Consider the following 23935-nt stretch of genomic DNA (forward strand, 5'->3'; position numbering starts at 1 on the left):
GGACCCAAACAACGGTCGTGTGCATGAGGCCTAAGAGAGCTTATTTTAAAATGTTGGATAAACCCTTTAATTATAGATTTGTTTTCAAAGGAGGGCATAATTAAGGAAAAAGTAAAGTGTTGCTATTCGTACAGCCACAGATTTTTTTCGGTGCAGATTTGAAATCCACATCAAGAAGTAATATGTCACTTAATTTTATGCAGTTATCAAGATGGGTTAGCTGCATGTAGATTAGCCCCATTGAATAGTACTACCCATAAAATGCACTGTACATGTGACCATGTTATACATTTTTAATACTCCAAAATAATTGGCTCTAACAACAGTTGTCTGTTTTTTTTGTCCCAAGATGACCTACTTTCGCAAATATCTGCTAGATCAGCAGCTTCGAGTTCTCTGGCGTCTCAAGTTTTAGAGCGTGCACAGAAAAGAAAACAGTCGTTCTGGGGAAAAAAGTGACAGCACAAGTCAGCTGCTGAATGCATTTATTTATAAGAGCAATCATGTGATAGATTTGAAAGAAGTGTGCTAATGTTTATTTTGCATTTCAATATTAAATTATTTTAATTTTATTTTTTTTAAGATGTTTTTTCCTTTTTGTTTATAACCTTGATCTGGAATTGTAACCATCAAGATTTTGTGATTCTTCTGAAACTACATTTAAAGTTTTTATGCAGAAAATGTTCTATGGCAGTGAAAACATAACAGTGGTAAAGCACAGCCAAAAACATTCTTATTCAGAGTGGATTTAACGGGAACCCTGTGACATTGTAGGTACAGTCCTATTAAAGGCCAGTATGCTATAGAGCAGGAGAAGCTGAGCAGATTGATATATAGTTTTCTGGAAAAAGATTCAGTAAAACTTGTATTAAATTAAATCTTTGCTTTTTCTAGTCTTTTTTGAGTAATGTGGGCGGTCATACTTGATGTGTGTGCATACAGAAATAGCTGTCAGTCACTAATCAGGACCACCCACATAACTCCTAAGCCTAGAAAGCGCAGAGATGTAAATGGCTAAAAGACAAGTGACACTGAATCTTCTCCCACAAAACGGTATAACAATCTGCTCACCGCCTCCTGCTCTATAACATGCTGCCCTCTAAGAGGGCTGCACCTACAGTGTCACGGGTTCCTTCTAACAACCGGAGCAGCCCTAAAAGATATTCACATAATACCAAATATTTCTAAATTACTCTGTAATGAAGACACGGTGTACAATTATCTTATTTTTTTGTGTGGGTAAAGGGTCTGCGTCAGCCATATCTTTATTAATTAACACATGACTTCACAATTTACCATTTTTTTTTTAATCATTTTGCATGCCAGAAAACTATGATAACCATGTCTTAAAGGGGTTATCTCATGACTAATGTAAAAAATTAAAATCAGACATCATATAGTACATGACGACCTCTTTCTAAGCCAGAACCAGACCTATACCTCACGTGTATCCAGAGATCTCCCTAATCATTGCTCTGCTAGATTTATTTTAAGCTGGCAGCTCAGGGGAGTGTCTTTTCTGCTGCAGCTAAGGGGGCGTGTCCATTCCACTTTAGCTCTCTCCCAGTTGAAGGCAGTTGAAGGATGAAACTGAGCATGTGCTGCCTTCTCTGTGATCAGGTCAAAACATAAGAATAAAAACAAACAGCAGATGGCACTATACAGATACATTTTATTGAATAACTCAGTGGCTGTGCTACATTTTTTATTAAATGTAATTACAAAAGTATATTCTTCATGGGACAGCACCTTTAAGGCCCATTAACACAGACCAATGAGCAGATAAATGAACATTCCTTCCTGCTGATCAGCTGAAAAACAAGCAAATATTAGTTTGTTGGCTGATTATATTTTATGCTGCCAACAATAATGAAACTGTATGTAACCGAACAATCGCATTATGATTGATGTATCTCATATGGTGACGATGATTGCTTCATATAAATGGAGCTAAACAAGCCCCAAAGCTAAACAAGTTCTTCAAGGCGTAGTAGGCCAGATACAACCAGAGCGAACACAAGGCAATGAGCCCATACTCATTGCAGCATTTTAGAAAAGCTCAGGTCTATCTCTCTAGTCTTGCCAGTGAAAACAGCAAAAGTTCTCTGTTTAGTTGCTTGTATTTGCTCTAAGGGTGGCTGCACACAGTGTGGATTACGAGCGAGTTTTCTGTGCAGATTTTGTGCAGTGAAACCGCAGCATAATACGGTACCAGAAAAGTAAATGAGATTTGACAATTTTTTTTTTTATTAGGTTCGGAAACTGACCTGCCATACAGACCTCCCTTGAATAGTGGAGTTTTTTGTTTTCGCATTATCATTTTTCTTCCCTGTTTTATCAGAGCCATAACTTTTTTATTTTTCTGTTCAAATAGCCATATGAGGACTTGTTTTTTGCAGGACAAGTTGTACTTTCTACTGCCACCATTTAATGGGACATACAATGTAGTGGAAAGCTAGAAATAAAATTCCTAATAGGGTGGATTTGGTCAAAAATGCCACAGTTTTATGGGTTTTGTCTGTTCAGCATTCCCTATGTGGTAAAATTGACCTGTGTCCTTCATTCTCTGGGTCTGTACGATTGCAAAGATACCATATTTTTATAGTTTTTCTCGGGGCTGTGTAGGGGCTCATTTTTTGTGAGACGATCTTTAGTTTTTATTGATACTATTTTGGAGTGTGTGTGACTTTTTGATCACATTTTGTTTAATATTTTGGGATAAGTGATAAAAAAAATGGCGATTCGGCCATTTTGATGTTTTTTCCTGTAATCCCTTTCGACATATAGAATAAATATTTTTATATTTTAATAGTTCAGGTGTTTTTGGAAAAGCGGTGATAGTTATTGATAATTATAAATAATATATATTATAACTGATCATTACATTTTTTTATTTTAATATTAGAAATTCTTATATTTTTTTTATATTTTTTTAAAACTTTTTTAACCTTTATTTTAGAGTCCCCTCTGCCCCAGGAGACTACAATATGCAACATTCTGATTTATTTCAGGTCAGACTGTAGTTCAATAGAACTACAGTCTTAGCTTGATTTGTGGTTGTCCTATGGAAGGCCTGTCACCTACAGTTGGCAGAAAATCCACATGAGAATTCGCAACAAAAAACACACCAAAACTACAACAGTGTGGATTTATGTGCATTTTTTGTGCAGTTTGAATGCAGATTTCATGCAGATTATCTTCGCCATGTGCAGCCACCCTAACCATTTTATCTGATATTGATATCACTAATCTATGAATGATGAACAAAAGTCTGTTAGCAAATTCCTTTGGCAAAATTGATGGGTCATGTTGGCTTTCAGCAAGTTTTGTCCTTTGTTCCAGTTGGGGATAAACCACTAGCACATCTTTACTCTCCTTTTCCCATTGAAACAGTAGCCAACTTTGCCAAACTGCATATTTTATAAGAGTCAGAGAAAAAAATCTGTCGGCTGGCTTTAACGATAGAAATATTTTTATAGTATGTATACACATTTATATACCCAGTGTAATCAATCACCTTGATCCAAGGAAGACTTTCAAAATTTGTGGGGATATCATTTTCAAGATATCTACTCAAGTCCAGTTGAGACTTGATTTTCATGTATTATACTACAGGGTGGGCCATTTATATGGATACACTTTAATAAAATGGGAATGGTTGGTGATATTAACTTCCTGTTTGTGGCACATTAGTATATGTGAGGGGGGAAACTTTTCAAGATGGGTGGTGACCATGGCGGCCATTTTGAAGTCGGCCATTTTGAATCCAACTTTAGTTTTTTCAATAGGAAGAGGGTCATGTGACACATCAAACTTATTGGGAATTTCACAATAAAAACAATGGTGTGCTTGGTTTTAACGTAACTTTATTCTTTCATGAGTTATTTACAAATTTCTGACCACTTATAAAATGTGTTCAATGTGCTGCCCATTGTGTTGGATTGTCAATGCAACCCTCTTCTCCCACTCATCACACACTGATAGCAACACCGCAAGGTGCTGCACATCTCATAACTTCACAGCACTGGAAGCCTGTGCTAGCATTTCTCCTGTGGTGTTGCTATCAGTGTGTGAAGAGTGGGAGAAGAGGGTTGCATTGACAATCCAACACAATGGGCAGCACATTGAACACATCTTCAGTTGCTGCACATCTCGTATCTTCACAGCATATGCTGTGAAGATACGAGATGTGCAGCACCTGAAACTACGGATACTGGAAGCCTGTGCTAGCATTCCTCCTGCGGTGTTGCTATCAGTGTGTGAAGAGTGGGAGAAGAGCGTTGCATTGACAATCCAACACAATGGGCAGCACATTGAACACATTTTATAAGTGGTCAGAAACTTGTAAATAACTCATGAAAGAATAAAGTTACGTTAAAACCAAGCACACCATAGTTTTTCTTGTGAAATTCCCAATAAGTTTGATGTGTCACATGACCCTCTTCCTATTGAAAAAACAAAAGTTGGATTCAAAATGACCGCGATTGTCACCACCCATCTTGAAAAGTTTCCCCCCTCACATATACTAATGTGCCACAAACTGGATGTTAATATCACCAACCATTCCCTATTTTATTAAGGTGTATCCATATAAATGGCCCACCCTGTACATGGATATTAGTTGTACATGTGTATTTGGTGGCATTATAGATTCTTAACTGAACAATTTATTTTTTATACGTGTGATATACGTTTTCTGTATTTGAATTCTTAATAAATATTCTTGATGTATAATTCTAGTGGATATTTATTGGTTTGTAAAATATTTGTTTTAGCTCTCACATGGTCATGATTGAAAAAACATCCCCCGAGACTTGACGGTTACATTGATCTAACCTTTTCCTGGATGTATTGCCTGTAAATATCTACACAGAAAGGTTCAATTTCTCGTGAAAACCATAGCAGACCACAAGCCATAATGTAACCAATGAAAAATAAATTCTTATTTAGACGAATGTGGTCAATGGAAGTTTGTGTCTGCTGGCTATACACATTTTTTTTATGATTTCAAAGACTTTAACCTTCATGATCTGTTTTTTTTTTTTTGTGTGAACCAAATTGTGTTAAGAGTGTAGAATCAACTTAAATATATTGTATGGCAGTTTGTGTTTATGCCATTGCTATCAGTGTTCATATGTCTTTATTTCATGTGTGGGTTTCAGTATTCAGTTTTTTTATTCTGTATTTTTTATGAAATTTTATGAACATTTATGACAGTTTATGAACTATGAGCTAAAAAAAAATAGGAAATAATCGTTCATTAATCGTAATTAGAGTTGAGCGAATTGAAATTGACAAAGTGGAATTCGATCCGAATTTCAGGAAAAATTCGATTTTCACCAAAGCCGAATTTCCTCACACTTCGTGGTAATGAAGCACATGTTAGGACATGGAGCAAAGAGCGGGATGTGAATGAGGGATCACCCACAATGCCATACATGCAGCCAATCAGCAGCCAGCCAGCCCCTGTGATGTCACAGCCCTAAAAAAAGCCTCAGCCATCTTGGATTCTGCCATTTTCTAGTGTACTTAGTGCAGGGAGAGACGTCAGCAGGCGCTAGGGGCAGTGCTAGGAAAGACTTCATTGTGCTGAAAAAACAATTTAGAAGTTCAGGGAAAGATTATTCATAGTGTAGGGAAAGGATAGGAAGAATTATCTACACTATAAAAGGAGAACAGGGTCCAATAGGGGAGTGTACACCCTGAGTAATAGGAGCTATTCTATTACACCTTGCTGTACTAACCGGGGATCCAAATTGCACTAAATGTTAGCTCAATAATTCCAGAAAACCTTGCTTGTTATTGGGGTGCAAGTGCTGTGTGATACAGCAATTTACGGGGTGTATCAATAGGAAATATACGTACGTCCTATTAGCAGTTCTGCAGTGAATTTACATTGTTATACTTTCTTTGGGGGTAGTATTAATAGGAAAAATAATACGTCTTAATTGCCGTTCTGCTGTGAAGTTACATTGTACTGCGGCCATTTATGGGGTGTATTAATAGGAAATATCCGTACGTCCTATTAGCCGTTCTGCTGTGAATTTAGATTGTTCTAAAAAAAATTTTGGGGGGGGTGTAATCATAGGAAAAAGAATATGTCTTAATTGTCGTTCTGCGGTGAACTTACATTGTACTACAGCCATTTACGGGGTGTATTATTTTCATTTCATTATTTTATTATACTGTATGTCAGACAGACAAGTGACAGGCCCTTCAAAGGGAATGGGAAATGGCCAAAATGTTTCTGTCGCCGTCAAAGTGGCAGCAGAAGAAAGGGGGGTGGCAGCAGGAGGCGCAGCGAGAGGCCTGAGCTCCCAGTGTCATCTAGCGGTCACGTCTTGACCAGCAACCTAGCGGTGCTTGAATGGTTGACTCGTTCTTCGACTTCGTTGCAAGTGACATTAGACACCTCCAGCTAAGAGTCGGTGGGTTCCTCTGACACAACGCTTAGTTGTCATGGCTCGGGAGCAGGCCTTGTGCCCCCAACTGTCCTCAACCTGCCTCTGTCATTTTCTGTTCCCAAGTATTATATGCCGTAGGCTCGCCTCCACTTTTCAGAAAGGATGAGCTACTAGAGGACAGTCAGCAGCTACTGCCTAGCCAAGATCTGGAGGAGACATCCGCCGCTTCCTCCGGTAGGCGGGCAAGTAGTGATGATGAGAGTTGAGTGGGAGCATGTGTTGCGAGCGGTCAGGCTCCTGGCCTTGAGACTGTTGAGGGGACATCAGTGATGTGCAGACAGTAGCGGATGATAATGTAGCCGATCGCACTTTGGAGCCAGGTGAAGAAGGGGCTTCATCGTCATCAGGAGAAAAGGGCGCCAGCTTGCGCGTAAGGCATTGGCTGAGCCAGAAAGGTGGTAGCGTGGCTACACAGCAGTGGGAGGTCGAAAGCCAAACGTGCCCGGGGTAGACCTCCCGCTTTGCAGGAGCCTACTGGCCCAGAAAGTAGCGGTGCAGGGGTTCACGGAGGCAGCAGGCAGTCAGTTTTTTTGTTAAGCTGCCGGAGGAGGTGAACATGGCCGAATTTGTGGGCAGAAGGTGAAGCATGCCCAGGGTGCAAATGTTGGCAACACGGCCTTGCGTCAACACATGCAGCATCACCATGAAGTGGCCTGGGAGAACCATGGCTCCGACTTGGTGGTCCAGCCTGCCGCAGCAACCGCTGCATCACCCAGTGGCGCGTACTTGATTTCATGCAGTCAAGGATCCACCACCTCAGCCGAAGGGAGCTGTCTGTCATCTACTGGTCCTGATGCTCCGGCTCCTCGTCCTCCTATTCCTCATCAGCCATTTTGTCAGCAATCGATCTCTGAAGCGATTGCAAGAGACAACAGTATGTGTGCACTCATCCAGTTGCGCAGAAGCTGAACGTGCTCCTGGCCAAGTTGCTTGTGCTGCAGTCCCTCCCTTTACAAGTGATGGACTCTGCACCTTTCATAGAACTGATGGCTTGTGCCGTGCCGAGGTGGAGAGTCCCAAGCTGTCATTTCTTTGGGAAAAAGGCAGTACCAACCCTGCACACATACAGTACAGACCAAAAGTTTGGACACACCTCATTCAAAGAGTTTTCTTTATTTTCATGACTATGAAAATTGTAGATTCACACTGAAGGCATCAAAACTATGAATTAACACGTGAAATTATATACATAAGAAAAAAGTGTGAAACAACAGAAAATATGTAATATTCTAGGTTCTTCAAAGTAGCCACCTTTTGCTTTGATTACTGCTTTGCACACTCTTGGCATTCTCTTGATGAGCTTCAAGAGGTAGTCACCTGAAATGGTTTTCACTTCACAGGTGTGCCCTGTCAGGTTTAATAAGTGGGATTTCTTGCCTTATAAATGGGGTTGGGACCATCAGTTGTGTTGTGGAGAAGTCAGGTGGATACACAGCTGATAGTCCTACTGAATAGACTGTTAGAATTTGTATTATGGCAAGAAATATAGCAGCTAAGTAAAGAAAAACGAGTGGCCATCATTACTTTAAAGGGAACCTGTCATGTGAATATTTGATTATAATCTAACTAATTATATATAATCATTAACTACTAAAAATTACCTTAGATGTATTCACTTACTGGTATGACAGATGGTTACTCATAATATACACACAAAGATGCCGCATGCCGAAGGCAAATGAGCTGATTGGAGTCCAGTGTGATGTCATTGAGTCCAGCGTATATTTAATTCAGAGCTATAGCCACTCCCCTGCCCACCTGCTGCTGGTTCATATGGAAACAAACTGTCACTCAGCAGCAGGTGGGCGGGGAGAGTCAGGAGCTCATGAATATTCAGGACTCATCATTATCAGCTGGAGCTTTTCAATACAAGATGTTGGCAGATTGACTGGGTCAATTAAAGAAAGTGACCCAGCATTGTGCTAAGAGAATCAGTCACTTATTTATGTTGCCCTTAGTTAGGACACCATAAAACTGGTGACAGGTCCCTTTTAAGAAATGAAGGTCAGTCAGTCCGAAAAATTGGGAAAACTTTGAAAGTGTCCCCAAGTGCAGTCACAAAAATCATCAAGCGCTACAAAGAAACTGGCTCACATGCGGACTGCCCCAGGAAAGGAAGACCAAGAGTCACCTCTGCTGCGGAGGATAAGTTCATCCGAGTCACCAGCCTCAGAAATCGCAGGTTAACAGCAGCCCAGATTAGAGACCAGGTCAATGCCACGAAGAGTTCTAGCAGCAGACACATCTCTAGATCAACTGTTCAGAGGAGACTGTGTGAATCAGGCCTTCATGGTAGAATATCTGCTAGGAAACCACTGCTAAGGACAGGCAACAAGCAGAAGAGACTTGTTTGGGCTAAAGAACACAAGGAATGGACCAGTGGAAATCTGTGCTTTGGTCTGATGAGTCCAAATTTGAGATCTTTGGTTCCAACCACCGTGTCTTTGTGCGACGCAGAAAAGGTGAACGGATGGACTCTACATGCCTGGTTCCCACCGTGAAGCATGGAGGAGGAGGTGTGATGGTGTGGGGGTGCTTTGCTGGTGACACTGTTGGGGATTTATTCAAAATTGAAGGCATACTGAACCAGCATGACTACCACAGCATCTTGCAGCGGCATGCTATTCCATCCTGTTTGCGTTTAGTTGGACCATCATTTATTTTTCAACAGGACAATGACCCCAAACACACCTCCAGGCTGTGTAAGGGCTATTTGACCATGAAGGAGAGTGATGGGGTTCTGCGCCAGATGACCTGGCCTCCACAGTCACCGGACCTGAACCCAATTGAGATGGTTTGGCGTGAGCTGGACCGCAGAGTGAAGGCAAAAGGGCCAACAAGTTCTAAGCATCTCTGGAAACTCCTTCAAGACTGTTGGAAGACCATTTCAGGTGACTACCTCTTGAAGCTCATCAAGAGAATGCCAAGAGTGTGCAAAGCAGTAATCAAAGCAAAAGGTGGCTACTTTGAAGAACCTAGAATATGACATATTTTCAATTGTTTCACACTTTTTTGTTATGTATATAATTCCACATGTGTTAATTCATAGTTTTGATGCCTTCAGTGTGAATCTACAATTTTCATAGTCCTGAAAATAAAGAAAACTCTTTGAATGAGAAGGTGTGTCCAAACTTTTGGTCTGTACTGTAGGTAGCACAGAAGGTGGGCCAGTCCTTGAGCCTGTCGGTGTCTGCCAAAGTGCAAGGCAGCGTCGTGTGGAGCTTTAACTACGGGCAAGGACAATATACAGTTGCAAGAAAAAGTATGTGAACCCTTTGGAATGATATGGATTTCTGCACAAATTGGTCATAAAATGTGATCTGATCTTCATCTAAGTCACAACAATAGACAATCACAGTCTGCCTAAAGGGAACCCGTCGCCAGTTTTATGGTGTCCTAACTAAGGGCAACATAAATAAGTGACTGATTCTATTAGCAAAATGCTGGGTCACTTTCTTTAATTGACCCAGTCAATCTGCCAACATCTTGTATTGAAAAGCTCCAGCTGATAATGATGAGTCCTAAATATTCATGAGCTCATGACTCTCCCCGCCTACCTGCTGCTGATTGACCGTTATTTTCCATATGACTCAGCAGCAGGTGGGCAGGGGAGTGGCTATAGCTGTTAATTAAATAAACGCTGGACTGAAAGACCTCATGCTGGACTCGAATCAGCTCATTAGCATGCAGCATCTTTGTGTCTATATTATGAGGTAACCATCTGTCACACCAGTAAGTGTCACACCATCTAAGGTACTTTTTAGTAGTTAATGATTGTATATAATTAGTTAGATTGTAATCAAATATCCACATGACAGGTTCCCTTTAAACTAATAACACACAAAGAATCAAATGTTACCATGTTTTTATTGAACACACCATGTAAACATTCACAGTGCAGGTGGAAAGAATATGTGAACCCCTAGACTAATGACATCTCCAAGAGCTAATTGGAGTGAGGTGTCAGCCAACTGGAGTCCAATCAATGAGATGAGATTAGAGGTGTTGGTTACAGCTGCCCTGCCCTATAAAAAACACACACCAGTTCTGGGTTTGCTTTTCACAAGAAGCATTGCCTGATGTGAATGATGCCTCGCACAAGAGAGCTCTCAGAAGACCTACGATTAAGAATTGTTGACTTGCATAAAGCTGGAAAGGGTTATAAAAGTATCTCCAAAACCTTGCTGTTCATCAGTCCACGGTAAGACAAATTGTCTATAAATGGAGAAAGTACAACACTGCTGCTACTCTCCCTAGGAGTGGCCTGTCCTGTAAAGATGACTGCAAGAGCATAGCGCAGACTGCTCAATGAGGTGAAGAAGAATCCTAGAGTGTCAGCTAAAGACTTACAAAAGTCTCTGGCATATGCTAACATCTCTGTTAGCAAATCTACGATACGTAAAACACTAAACAAGAATGGATTTCATGGGAGGATACCACACAGGAAGCCACTGCTGACCAAAAAAACCATTGCTGCACGTTTACAGTTTGCACAATAGCACCTGGATGTTCCACAGCAGTACTGGCAAAATATTCTGTGGACAGATGAAACCAAAGTTGAGTTGTTTGGAAGAAACACACAACACTATGTGTGGAGAAAAAGAGGCACAGCACACCAACATCAAAACCTCATCCCAACTGTGAAGTATGGTGGTGGGGGCATCATGGTTTGGGGCTGCTTTGCTGTGTCAGGGCCTGGTCTGATTGCTATCATCGAAGGAAAAATGAATTCCCAAGTTTATCAAAACATTTTGCAGGAGAACTTAAAGGGGTTATCCCATCATAATGACCACTGTTAAATCTGTTAATGATTTGACAGTGATCATTTTTGTAAATATACGTGATTAACAGATTCCCACCGATTAGGATAAAATTCATCCCCACTTACCTTATTGTTGTGACTCGGTCTCCCCTGGTTACGACCACCGCTCTTCTCCAAAATCCCGATGGTCGCGCTTGCCCAGAAGACTCCTTCTTTTCTCCCGGCCGGGCCGCTCGCTGTCCTGAACGCGCACGCTGCCGCACATGCGCGACGGTGACTTCTTCCCGGCCAGAATAGTACAGAGCAGCGAACGCGCACGCCGCCTCTGTACTATACTGGCCAAAAATAAGTCACCATGGCGCATGTGCGGCGGCGTGCGCGCTCAGTCCAGCGCGCGGCCCGGCCGGGAGAAGACTTCAATCAAGATGAAGCCCGCCCCCAGCCAGAATCCAGGAAGTGAACGCGCGGTGGCAGCAGGTAAGTATAAAAAGGCAAAGTGGGATGACCCCTTTAAGGCCATCTGTTCTTGCAACTGTATGTCCTTTATGGCCCACTGGGTAAATGTGTTTCCTGTCCAGCCACACCAGCAACTTGGCCAGGTGAATCCGCTTCCGCCTCCACATTCTCATGCCGTTGGTCCTGCTACAATGGCCTCTGCCTTTTCATCCACCACCGTGTCCTCAGCCTTCAATGCAGGGACAATTCACAGTGCCCCTCCAGCATACCACATGTGCAGGGCACGGTGGTGTCACACTGTTCTGCACCTAGCTTGCCTGGGTGAACGGAGTCACACAGGGGAGGAACTGCTCCGTGTCCTTCATCAAGAAATCAAATCCTGGCTTTCTCCTCGAAAACTCAAAATCAAGGAGGGCTGAGCCAGTCTTCACCCCATCTGCAAGATATCCTGAAAATGGCCAGGAAACTTTGCATGCACTTTAGCCACTAGTACGCCGCAAAGCACACCCTCCTTGAGCTGCAGCGGCAGAACTGTGTCCCCCAACATAGGCTGATATGCAACGTTTTCACCAGTTGGAATTCCACCCTCCATATGTTGGAACCGATTATATGAACATGAGAAAGGCCATAAACAATTTCTTGATGATATAAGCGGACAGAGATACTCCACTGTGTAACTTCGATGTTAGCCAGTGGCAGCACATGCGTGACACCTGCCATTTGCTCAAGCTCTTTGAGGAGGCCCCTTTATTTGTCAGTCGCCAGTACTACGGGATGAACAACATCATTCCACTGATTCATGTCTTGGAACAGATGCTACTAAATCTGGCTGAAAAGGGGACAGGAGACGTGGTGTTTACATCTCATGGCCATATGAGCCCTTTGGGAACTGAACTAGAGGAGGAGGAGGAGGACATTCGAGCACAAGCAATGCATAGAGAATTGGGTGTTTTTTCTACACAGGTGACAGGAGAGGAGGAATAGGAGCAGCCGGAGGAGCTACAGGGCGATGTGGAAGAGGAGGCAGATAACCCAGACACACTGTGGCAATATGCAGTGGAGATGGAGGCAGGGAGCCCCTCCGAATCATTTGCGCAAATGGCCCGATGCATGCTCACTTGCTTGCGTAGTGACAGCCGAATTGTCACCATTCGGCAGAGGGATGACTACTGGCTCCCCACCATGTTAGACCCTCGCTACCGGTCCAAAATGGGGGCCTTTTTCACACCCGCTAAGAGGGAGGACAAACTGAACTACTATCGAGACATCCTATGTAGACAGTTGGCCGCTGCCTATGTGCGCTATCGCCCATCCTCACGCAGGTTTGTTTTTGGGGTTATTGTTCTGAAGGATTAGAGGAAGGGCACAATACTCAGTGACGTCCACACAAGCTTACTGCTGACACTTCTGTCAGGGGGGCTCTACTTGTATAAGCATTTAACAGAACAGGTTCTGTAGAAATCTATGTGGAATCAGCTGACAATGGTGTAAAAGGAGTGCGCTTTTTAATGCAATAATAAGATCTTGGGCCTCTGCATGGTTCTTTAGACCTGGCGCTATCATTGACCGGTAAGGCTGAGTTCACACATGAGTTATTTGGTCAGTTTTGTCCCTATGAAGTGTGCAGTGATTCTAAAAGCGACGCCTGTCTTCTGCTTGTCATACTGACTCATGGTATTGTTTTACTACCACAGCAGACTCCCTATGCATATTTCTGCAAGGCACAGTGTTCTACACCACTATACAGGCTCTCTGCAGCCAGGAAATAGCTGTTTTTTAACGAGATTCGCCACAAATAAATTCGGATTGAATCTTTTTGGAAAATTCGGTGAACCGACCAAATTAGAATTTTTGAAAAATTCGCTCCTCTCTAATCGGAATCAAGGTAAAATGTTTAATTAAAATTGACTTCTATGTAAGAGTTTTCTGGACATGCTCTGTGACCTGTGCAGAGGTTAGGAAGGAGCGGATAAACAGTGATATCTCCAATTGTGAAAGATGGATTCTGGTTATCTATGCAGAGGTGTTACTTGTCATTGTAATTCTGCCTGTGGTGATAATGATAACAGCTACTGAAAAGTTACTTGTACAGAACAGGAAATCATGGGATATTATTAGACTTAGTGGTCAGTACAAAAATTGCAGAATTATATAAAAATAAATTAAATATAGATAGAAACAGGGAAAATTTTAAAACATCAAAAATCAATTCTTAAAAAAATATGTTTAACATAAAATGTGATCTAAACTATAGGTTAGTTTCTGATGACACATTCACTTTAAAGGAGTTGTCTGATCTATGAGCAGAGAACTTCAATGGAACAATATGTGATCCCTTAAAGGGACTCTGTCACCAGCATTTCACTTTTTTAACCTTTCCCACTGCTCCCTAGCATGCTTACATTTAAACAAAACGTTACCTCTGGCATCTTTCCAGCTCTTATATATCCATAAAAAACGATCTTTATAAGATATGCAAATGAGGGCTCGCAAGTGCCCAGGGGCGGCGTTACTCTCTTAGGTGCCCTGCTTGCTCAGCCTTTTCATTGCTTCCCCCCGCCCCTTCCTACCCTCCGCCCGCCCATCCTTTCCCTCTGACCGCCTTTCTCATAGCTTGTTATTCCGCCGATATCCCGCGCATGCGCAGTCCGTCCGTCGGCCAGTGCATGCGCACTGCGATGCCCATTCCTTGTACGGCATCACAGTAACTGTTGCGCATGCGCCGTCTAACGACGCGAAAACTCAACAAAGGAGGCGGTCCACCGGCCCATGCGCATTAATTACTGTAATGCCGTACAAGGAATGGGCATAGCAGTGCGCATGCGCCGGCCAAAGGAATGAGTGAGCAGCAGACGCGGGATATCGGCGGAATAACAAGCTATGAGAAAGGCGGTCAGAGGGAAAGGATGGGCGGGCGGAGGGTAGGAAGGGGCGGGGGGGGGGGGGGCGCAATGAAAAGGCTGAGCAAGCAGGGCACCTAATAGAGTAACGCCGCCCCTGGGCACTTGCAAGCCCTCATTTGCATATCTTATAAAGATCGTTTTTGATGAATTTATAAGAGCAGGAAAGATGCCAGAGGTAACGTTTTGATTAACTGTAAGCATGCTAGAAAGCAGTGGGAAAGGTTAAAAAAGTGAAATGCTGGTGACAGACTCCCTTTAAAAAACAAACAACCCATTCAACTGTCAAATGGCAGACCCACCATTTCCATGCTGCTGCCCCTTTCTTGGTTGCTTCTATTGCCTCTGGCTTGGTCCCTTGACCGCTGCACCCAATCACTGCCCTCAACAGACATGAGCTAAAATGGCACATCACTGCTAGCAGTATTGCTCTTGGAAGCAGTTGACAACAGTTGAGCTGTGCTCCTAAAATCCATTTGACAGTTTTCCACAATCTCATTGATGCAAACTGCCTTCAAGAAAATTGGGAAATTTTTGCTTTAAATTGTGAATTCAACACTTGACAATAACACAGGCTGTAATTCAGTGACAGTACAAATTGCCAACAAAGTTCAAGTTTATGTAGATTATATATAAACTGTATAGTTCCCCTTGGCATATGCCAAAAATGTGTTTTTTGGCATATGCCAGGCTGGTATACCCTTTTTCACTATTCAGTAGAGAATACTTTACTAGGCTATGCTATTTCATATACAGTATACAGGTATACAGTAAAAACATGAACACAGCATTGTATATATTTTTTTACAGTAGGGTCCTATGGACTGTATAAAATGCTGTATAATGCAGTGTCACATGTCAGAGGCTTCCATCTGAGGTATACCCTGTGACGGACTGAAACGTCACTGGGGCTGCTGGAGAAGCCTGAGGGCTAGCCTCCTTCCTACGGACAATGGACCCAAAACTATGGAGACCCCCTCAGACCTTTTGGGGTTAACTCTGCACTGAGACTCCCACTGATTGTGTTAGTGATAGGATTAAGATAGCTGACTTTAGGAGCAGCCAACTCCTAGATGAGTAGATCACCCTATGATACACTCAGGAGATGATCCCATCACATGTGTCTCTTCTCTCCCTATTCATTCCTTATGGAGGGGGTGAAGATGTATGTTTGCATGTTATTAATGGTTGATTAATTTAGGTTGTTAGACTTCTTGAACTGTATATATACTAAGTTGATCTTCAATAAAGAGAGTTCCTGGTTTACCCTCAACATAGAGTGTCATCTCATGTGTGGGGGAACAGCTATATTTACTCTGGGGATTGCTATCAGTATTATACTCCCCTGGGATTACAACATGGTTCCACCCACTGGAAGTTGGATCCTGGTCTTGGGCCCAGGGTGGGTGGAAGACAGCGAGACCTCAACCAAGCTGCAGCTGGCTACAGCAGGATGGAATCGGCTAGTCTTCGGACAGCGTTCCACTACGAGGAGGAGGATGAGCCGGACTGGAGGGATGCAGTCCGGAAAGGTGTCTGGTACGAAGATGTACAGTGTCGGCGGGGCGAGAGTCTCCCCAGTGAGGAGCAGCAGTTGCGGATGCGAGTGGCCCTGCGAATGCCCCTTCTGGGAGAGCAGCCCCTGGATGAGTGGGTGACAGAACTGGTATGGAAGGAGCTTTGGCTAGACAACGCCTACCAGGCACTCTGGTGGTATGTGATTCGGCACTCTCCCTGGATCGCTGAGCACGACAGACCCGAGGGTGAGGTTTATGATAGCCCTGGCGTGTTGTTTGAGGCCTTCGCAGAACCGGAGTTCGGAGATGCTGGAGAGTCCCGGTTCTGGGATATCCATGACTACAGGGAGGCTATGCATGATTTGGCTACAGCGAGAGAGGTGAGACAAGACCTGGCATCTCTAGTGACAATGGAGTGGGAGCTGGAGCAGGATTACCAATACTTCTTCAGCTCAATTCGGCCCCAATATACACTGCCAGAGAGCTGGGTGGCAATCCCATACCTACAACCCTACAGCTGGGAAGACCCGACTGAAGTATCCCCTGCTTCAGTACTAGCTACGGAGGTAGGGGACCTCATAGACTGGTCCTGGGGAGAACCCCATACGGCAGGTGGAGATGGGACCGAGGTCTCTCTACCAGCCCTACCAGGATGCTGGGCGGTCGGCCCAGATCCCCAATGGCAGCTGGAGTTTCAGGAAGTAGGGACAGTCAGTCCTACTCCCCAGCGGCAGTATGTTTTGCAGGAGAGAGCAGAGCATCGTCTCCATTCCCCAGCGGCAGTGTACCTTGAAGGGAGAGGAGACAACCGGTCTCTCTCCCGAACCACAAGGGAATAGCACCCCTAACTCCGATGGTGCAGATGGGACTGCGGTCTCTGCACCAGATCTACAGGGATGCTGGACAGCCGGTACAGATCCCCCACCAACCCCGCAGGAATGCCAGCAGGAAGATTTAAGCAATCCCTCCTCTTCACAGCCGATCCGCAACAAGGTCCTGGGGGAAGGATTGCCTGACCCCATCCCAGCGGAAGAGCTGGCATCTGGGGGCGGAGCGCAGTCGGCTTCTGCCCTCCCCTATCCTCTTGTCCAAATGCTGACTCCTCACAGGCTACCCCAGTGGAAGAACTGGCATCTGGGCAGAGCGCAGTTGGCCTCTGCCCACCAAGTACCCACAGCTCCAAGCTAGAGAACAACAATGAAGCAAGGAGTAGCAGACGCCCACTCAACAGCTGGGGACATACAGAACAGAGCCAGGCCCCAGAGTTCAACAGGACCAGTGTTTGTTTATGGGTGGGCTACTCGACTAACTCAGGCACCGACCAACAGAAGGTCAGGTACCTGGTTAGTCTACTGTTAAGAGGGGAGAAATGTGACAGACTAAACCGTCACTGGGGCTGCTGGAGAAGCCTGAGGGCTAGCCTCCTTCCTACGGACTATGGACCCAGAACTATGGAGACACCCTCAGACCTTTTGGGGTTAACTCTGTACTGAGACTCCCACTGATTGTGTTAGTGATGAGATTAAGATAGCTGACTCCTAGATGAGTAGATCACCCTATAATACACTCAGGAGATAATCCCATCACGTGTCTCTTCTCTCCCGATTTATTCATTATGGAGGGGGTGAAAATGTTTGTTTGGATGTTGTTCATGGTTGATTGATTTATGTTGTTAGACTTCTTGAACTGTATTTATACTGAGTTGATCTTTAATAAAGAGAGTTCCTGTTTTACCCTCAACATAGAGTGTCATCTCATGTGTGGGGGAACAGCTATATTTACTCTGGGGATTGCTATCGGTATTATACTCCCCTGGGATTACAACACGGTTCTACCCAATGGAAGTTGGATCCTGGTCTTGGGCCCAGGGTGGGTGGAAGACGGCGAGACCTCAACCAAGCTGCGGCGGTTCGTGGGGTCGGCAGTGATTACAGTGTCAAGTGGAGTGCTTGGAGCCCTCAGGAAGCACTAGGAGCATCCATCGATGGAGGTACCCAGTCAGGGTGCCAGGAGATCCGTTACATACCCTCCATGCATAAGAGCATTATTGCTGTCACCTCCACTGCCATTTTATTAATTACATTCAAACCGAGGAAATGGCAACCTGAAACTACCTCAAAAGGTTTAAAGGGGTTCTCTGGGAATTAAGAAAATTAAAGTACCTAAATATTATTTTATTATAAATATATTCCCAAATATCTTTCATTAGTTATAATGGCTCGTTTTGTCTGGGAAGCAATCATTACGAGTAATAAAATGGCTGCTGTCCTATTACTACGCACAAACCCTGTCCAAATCACATAGCATGACACAGCCACATCCCCACCTCCTTTCTGTACTTTATGTCTCCTCATGAACTCCATTCCTACAGAGATTCAGTTGAAGATTATATTAAACTGTATTCAGGACTATAATCCCTGACAAGTAGAGCAGAGAGGAGGATGAGGCAGCTCTTTAGCGCAGTGTTGTGAAGTAACTTGTCCTGCTGTGTGATTAGGACATGTTTGTGTGTAGTAATAGGATGGCAGCCAATTTAGTTCTCCTAATGATTGCTCCCCAGAGAAAACGAGACTAATGAAAGGTGTTTGGGAATATATTTATAATAAAGTAATGTTTATGTATTTTTATTTTCCTAATTCCTGGAGAACCCCTTTAAGCTGAAGGATTTACCATGGCCCTCACCGTCCCCTGATCTGAATATCATTGAAAATCTGTGGCTAGAACTCAAAAGAGCAGTGCATGCTTCTGCATTGTGGTTCAACAGAATAATTTATAAAACAAACTAATTAAACTGGCCTGGACAAAAACTATGTAACCGTAACTTAATATTTTGTTGCACAATCTTTTGAGGCAATCACTGCAATCAAGCAATTTATGTAACTCTCCATGTGACTTCTATACCCATCCCCAGGTATTTTGGCCCACTCCTCGTCAGCAAACTGCTCCAGCTGTCTCAGGTTTGAAGGGTGTCTTCTCCAGAATGCATATTTCAGCACCTTCCACAGATGTTCAATAGGATTTAGATCAGGGCTCATAGATGGCCACTTCAGAATAGTCCAATGCTTTGCTCTAATATTCTTGGATGTTTTTTAGCCGTCTGTTTTAGGTCATTATCTAACTGGAAGACCATGACCTGCGACTGAGACCAAGGTTTCTGACACTGGGCAGCAGATTTTGCTCTTCAATGCCTAGATAGTCTTGAGATTTCATGTATCCTGCACAGATTCAAGAGACCCTGTGCCACAAAGCAGCCCCAAAACATAACCGAGCATGCTCCATGTTTCACATTAGGTACAATGTTATATTTTTTTGTGTGCTTCATTTTTGCGTCTGTCAATATAGAGGTGATGTGACTTGACAAGAAGCTCCAGTTTTGTCTCATCTTTAGGACATTCTCCCAGAAGCTTTGTGGCTTGTCAATATGCATTTTGGCAAATTCCAGTTTTGTTTGTCTAAAATTTGCTTTCAACAGTGGTTTCCTACTCGGTCATATTCCATTAAGTCCACTTAAGACATCTATGACAGCAACAGATGGTGTGATCTGACACTGATGTACCTTGACCTTGCAGTTCACCTCTAAACTCTTTGGAAGTTGTTCTGGCCCCTTTGGTTACCATTTTTATTATCCGTCTCTTCAATTTGTCACCAATTTTCCTCTTGTGGCCACATCCAGGTTGGCTACAGACTGGTAGACGTAAAATTTCTGAATAATATGTGCAACTGTAGTGACAGGAACATCAAGCTGTTTGGTGATGATCTTAAAGCCTTTACCTTTAACATGTTTCCCTATTTATTTTTTCTAATCTCCTGAGACAACTCTTTCCTTAGCTTTCTTTTGTCCATGTTCAGTGTGGAACATACCATGATACCAGACAGCACAGTGACTACTTTTCACTATTTGACTGACTGCTTACAAGTTTGAAGACACCTGTGATGCTAATTACAGGACTTATTTTAGTTTAACATGTCCCTATGGTCAAATTATTTTACATTTCTTGTAGGGGTAGCATCATTTTTGTCCAGGCCAGTTTCATTATTTATTTTTTTATTATTCTTTTTTAAAATTTATTTTTATGTTAAATATAACTGATTTTAAGTAAATTTGTATTTATTATTACTTTTGTCAGTCTTTAACGGAAGGGTACCAAATATGTTGTCCACATGTATATAATTTTTTTACTTACAAGCACAAATGAATTAAAGTCCCATAGGTACACCCATACAGATACGTTCATAATCAGTAATGATCAATCAGTCACCTTAGGCCCTATAAAGCTGAGCAGAAGAAAGGAGGCAGTGTATTTTTATAGAGCAATATCAAATTTATTAAATTAATGGAAAGTAGTACTGCCTCCAGACTATAGGAAATGAAAATTTCAGTAAGTAAATTTTAATTTCCTGGATGTTCTATGGCAACACAAGTACAAAAGGCATTTGTAAAGCAATGTTCAAGTAGGTGGGATAGAATGCACCATTTCAATCACTCATGCCAAAATTAGAGCCCTTTGCAGTGAGAATGTCTAACATGTAATTCTTCATTAAAGAGGTTGACCAAGTGGCAATGTGGTAAATTGGTTCCAGTGGAATATGCCCTAGTTCAGTCCAGGAGATGGCAGTGGAGCAGGTAGAGTGTGCTCTTAAAAAGAAGACTAAAGAGACTCATAATAGTAACCTTGATCCACCAAGCTAGTGGCCTCAGATTTTCTGAAAGTATTTCAAGTGAGTGCCATTCCTCCTGTTTCTGACCTTGTGGATCTGGAAACAAAAACAATCTCCAGGGCAATGGTCTTCGTTTATGGACTTCAGGGAGGAAACATGGCATGGTTCATAAAATAATCAAACAATCCCTGTAGCTCTCTAATATGCCCTCCAGCAGTGACGGCAACTATCAAGAAGATTTTGAAAATGGAATCTTCCAGTGGCTTAAACAGATGTTTTGCAGATAGGCTCCAAAGAAAGTCCTGATAGGATGACGGTTACAAAACTTGCTTTGCCACTTTACCTTCACAGTAAATTGACCGTTGAGTGCTTCTAAGCCATGAGATGTAATATGTGGATGAGGAAGAAGAATCATCTTCTGGGAGAGAAGATCCAGAATGCTTGGCAGTCTCCAGTACCTGCCCTTCATGTTTGACCACAGATGCTAGAAACAGGCTTGTGAGGCCAAAATTAGACAATAGGTATTATTCCAAAGTGAAAGCCAGAACTGATGAGTGCCTGCGCTTCAGATTACTAGGGATCAAATTATACTATTCAAAGAGGTAATCCTAAAACATAACATTTATTAGTAATACAAATAAAATAAGTTGTGTCCAAAAATAAAGTGCAAAACAAAATCAGCAATTAGGATCATGGGTAAATGAACCCCCGATTATACAACCATAAGTATCCCAAAAGAAAGAATATAAATAAATAAAGTGCACGGCGGCACTGATAACCAGCACATCCTACCAGTACTAAGGGACGGTCATCAGATCCTTCTCCGATAACTTGAGCCGTATCGTACCCATCCGAGGATGTCCAATCAACAAAAAGATGGCAGTGATACTCAGCTATGTAGGGTCCCCATTAATGCCCTGTGGCTAGCTAACCGCTTAACCCTGATACTAGGAAATATGTAGCAGCCTGACCACAGGGCACTCGTCCTGATAAGGGCGACCCCGTCCGGAACCTGTCCCTCAGCAATAAAAATCTATATGTCCCTATATGTACACAAAACACTCCCTACATGCATGTTTCACTGCCAGGACAAAAGCAGTTCATCAGGGGAGATGGAAAAGTATTAGAAATCAATACATAAGGATAAACTATCGATCCCATACAGCAAGTTAAAGATTATACGTCTGCTGGTAGAGAGGGGTACCAAGGTGGTGGGACCCCCCAAGGGCAACCTCAAAAATGGGAGGTAAAGGTGGTGTAGGGTAAATATAAAAATCCCTGCACATGGGACGATAGCATAGTAAAAGGACACTAACGAAACCCCCAAAGGGAGGGAAAGGGAGTTAAAACTTAACTTTTACTATAAATGTAGATAAAAAAAGTGCACTACACCAAAAACACATACAAACATAAATATGACAGCATACTACAGAGCCACCTGAGATGGCAATACAAAGGCAGAAGGACCATTAAACACAATAGGAGAAAAAAAAGAAAACAATTGGAATGATCTAATCAATATTGAGGCCGCTGTGGTATATTCTGTAGACGAGAAGCAGGTGCACATTTCATTGACTGCCAGAAGGTTTCCCAAGGTCCTTTAGTGTCATTGTATGCTTAAATGGATGCAGCCAGGTGCCTCTTCACCTCTGTTATAGATAGAGCACTGGGAATAACTAGCTCTAGAAAGCCCTAGTAAGGGAGAAGGGGGCTAGGGGCTAGGGATGCCCTGCCTATCTATACAGAGCACTCTCCCCGAAATAGGCAACCCCGTCTGGATACCTGAACCTATACCCGGGCAACTCCCTAGTAAACCCTAAAAAAAATGGTTCCCGACGTGCCACATTTCGTTGAATAACTCGTCAGGGGAAATAAACAAAAAGAGGGGTGCTTGAAGAAGTAATTAAAAATGGGATTTAATAGAGCTAATATAGAGCTGTATAGAGCGAGAATCCACGCGTAAAAAAGTATGCACTAATGGGCTAAGGGGAATGGAAAATAATTGACGTCCCTCACAAAAAACTCCCCTGGGGTCAGTGGACCACAGATCTATTATTAAATAAATAAAGTTGCCCTATACTGGTGCCCTACAGTGGGAACGGGCTACCAGTAAACAAAATACATACATGCCTGCAAGTGGGATGGAACCGTATGTCTGCACGCCAATGCTGGCGTCTGGTGAGGCTGTTTAAAAGGCCGCATCCTGCACGCCTAAACCCTAGGTCCGCCCTTCCAGTCAGGTGAGTGGATCACGTGATCAGCGCACAGCGTCACGTGGGATGCGGCACCCGGCAGTGCAGCGCCCCGTGGAATTGAGTTCTGGTCACGTGGGGTGGGCGGGCTAGGTGCCTAAGCAACCGGGATGCCAGGAACAGACCAGGCGCCCCCGAAGCTGCAAACGGACATAGATAAAGAATGCCCAAGTCCTAAAAAAGTGGGAGGAGCTTGTTTGGCGGGGAGTTGACTGTATTTAGATACAAAGACAATGTGGAAGCAGAGAAAATATAATACGGATGTATTAAGTGAAAGATATACAGTACAGACCAAAAGTTTGGACACACCTCATTCAAAGAGTTTTCTTTATTTTCATGACTATGAAAATTGTAGATTCACACTGAAGGCATCAAAACTATGAATTAACACATGTGGAATTATATACATAACAAAAAAGTGTGAAACAACTGAAAATATGTCATATTCTAGGTTCTTCAAAGTAGCCACCTTTTGCTTTGATTACTGCTTTGCACACGCTTGGCATTCTCTTGATGAGCTTCAAGAGGTAGTCACCTGAAATGGTTTTCACTTCACAGGTGTGCCCTGTCAGGTTTAATAAGTGGGATTTCTTGCCTTATAAATGGGGTTGGGACCATCAGCTGCATTGTGGAGAAGTCAGGTGGATACACAGCTGATAGTCCTACTGAATAGACTGTTAGAATTTGTATTATGGCAAGAAAAAAGCAGCTAAGTAAAGAAAAACTAGTGGCCATCATTACTTTAAGAAATGAAGGTTAGTCAGTCCAAAAAATTGGGAAAACTTTGAAAGTGTCCCCAAGTGCAGTCACAAAAACCATCAAGCGCTACAAAGAAACTGGCTCACATGCGGACCGCCCCAGGAAAGGAAGACCAAGAGTTACCTCTGCTGCGGAGGATAAGTTCATCCGAGTCACCAGTCTCAGA

At 43.1% G+C, this 23935-nt stretch overlaps 1 protein-coding gene across 5 annotated transcripts in view; it reads left to right on the forward strand.

Moving 5' to 3' along the window:
* Nucleotides 1–3660, forward strand: part of MDM1 (Mdm1 nuclear protein) — a 66552-nt gene extending 62892 nt beyond the window's left edge. For all 5 annotated transcript variants that reach the window (XM_044280461.1, XM_044280457.1, XM_044280460.1 and 2 more), the window contains one exon: nt 350–3660. In XM_044280461.1, the coding sequence (XP_044136396.1) occupies nt 350–459 (110 nt within the window). In that variant the 3' untranslated portion in view covers nt 460–3660. The remainder of the gene's footprint in view (nt 1–349) is intronic.
* Nucleotides 3661–23935: the final 20275 nt, after the last annotated feature.

Source organism: Bufo gargarizans, chromosome 2 (genome assembly GCF_014858855.1).
Source record: "Bufo gargarizans isolate SCDJY-AF-19 chromosome 2, ASM1485885v1, whole genome shotgun sequence".
In the NCBI taxonomy this organism is placed as follows: domain Eukaryota; kingdom Metazoa; phylum Chordata; class Amphibia; order Anura; family Bufonidae; genus Bufo; species Bufo gargarizans.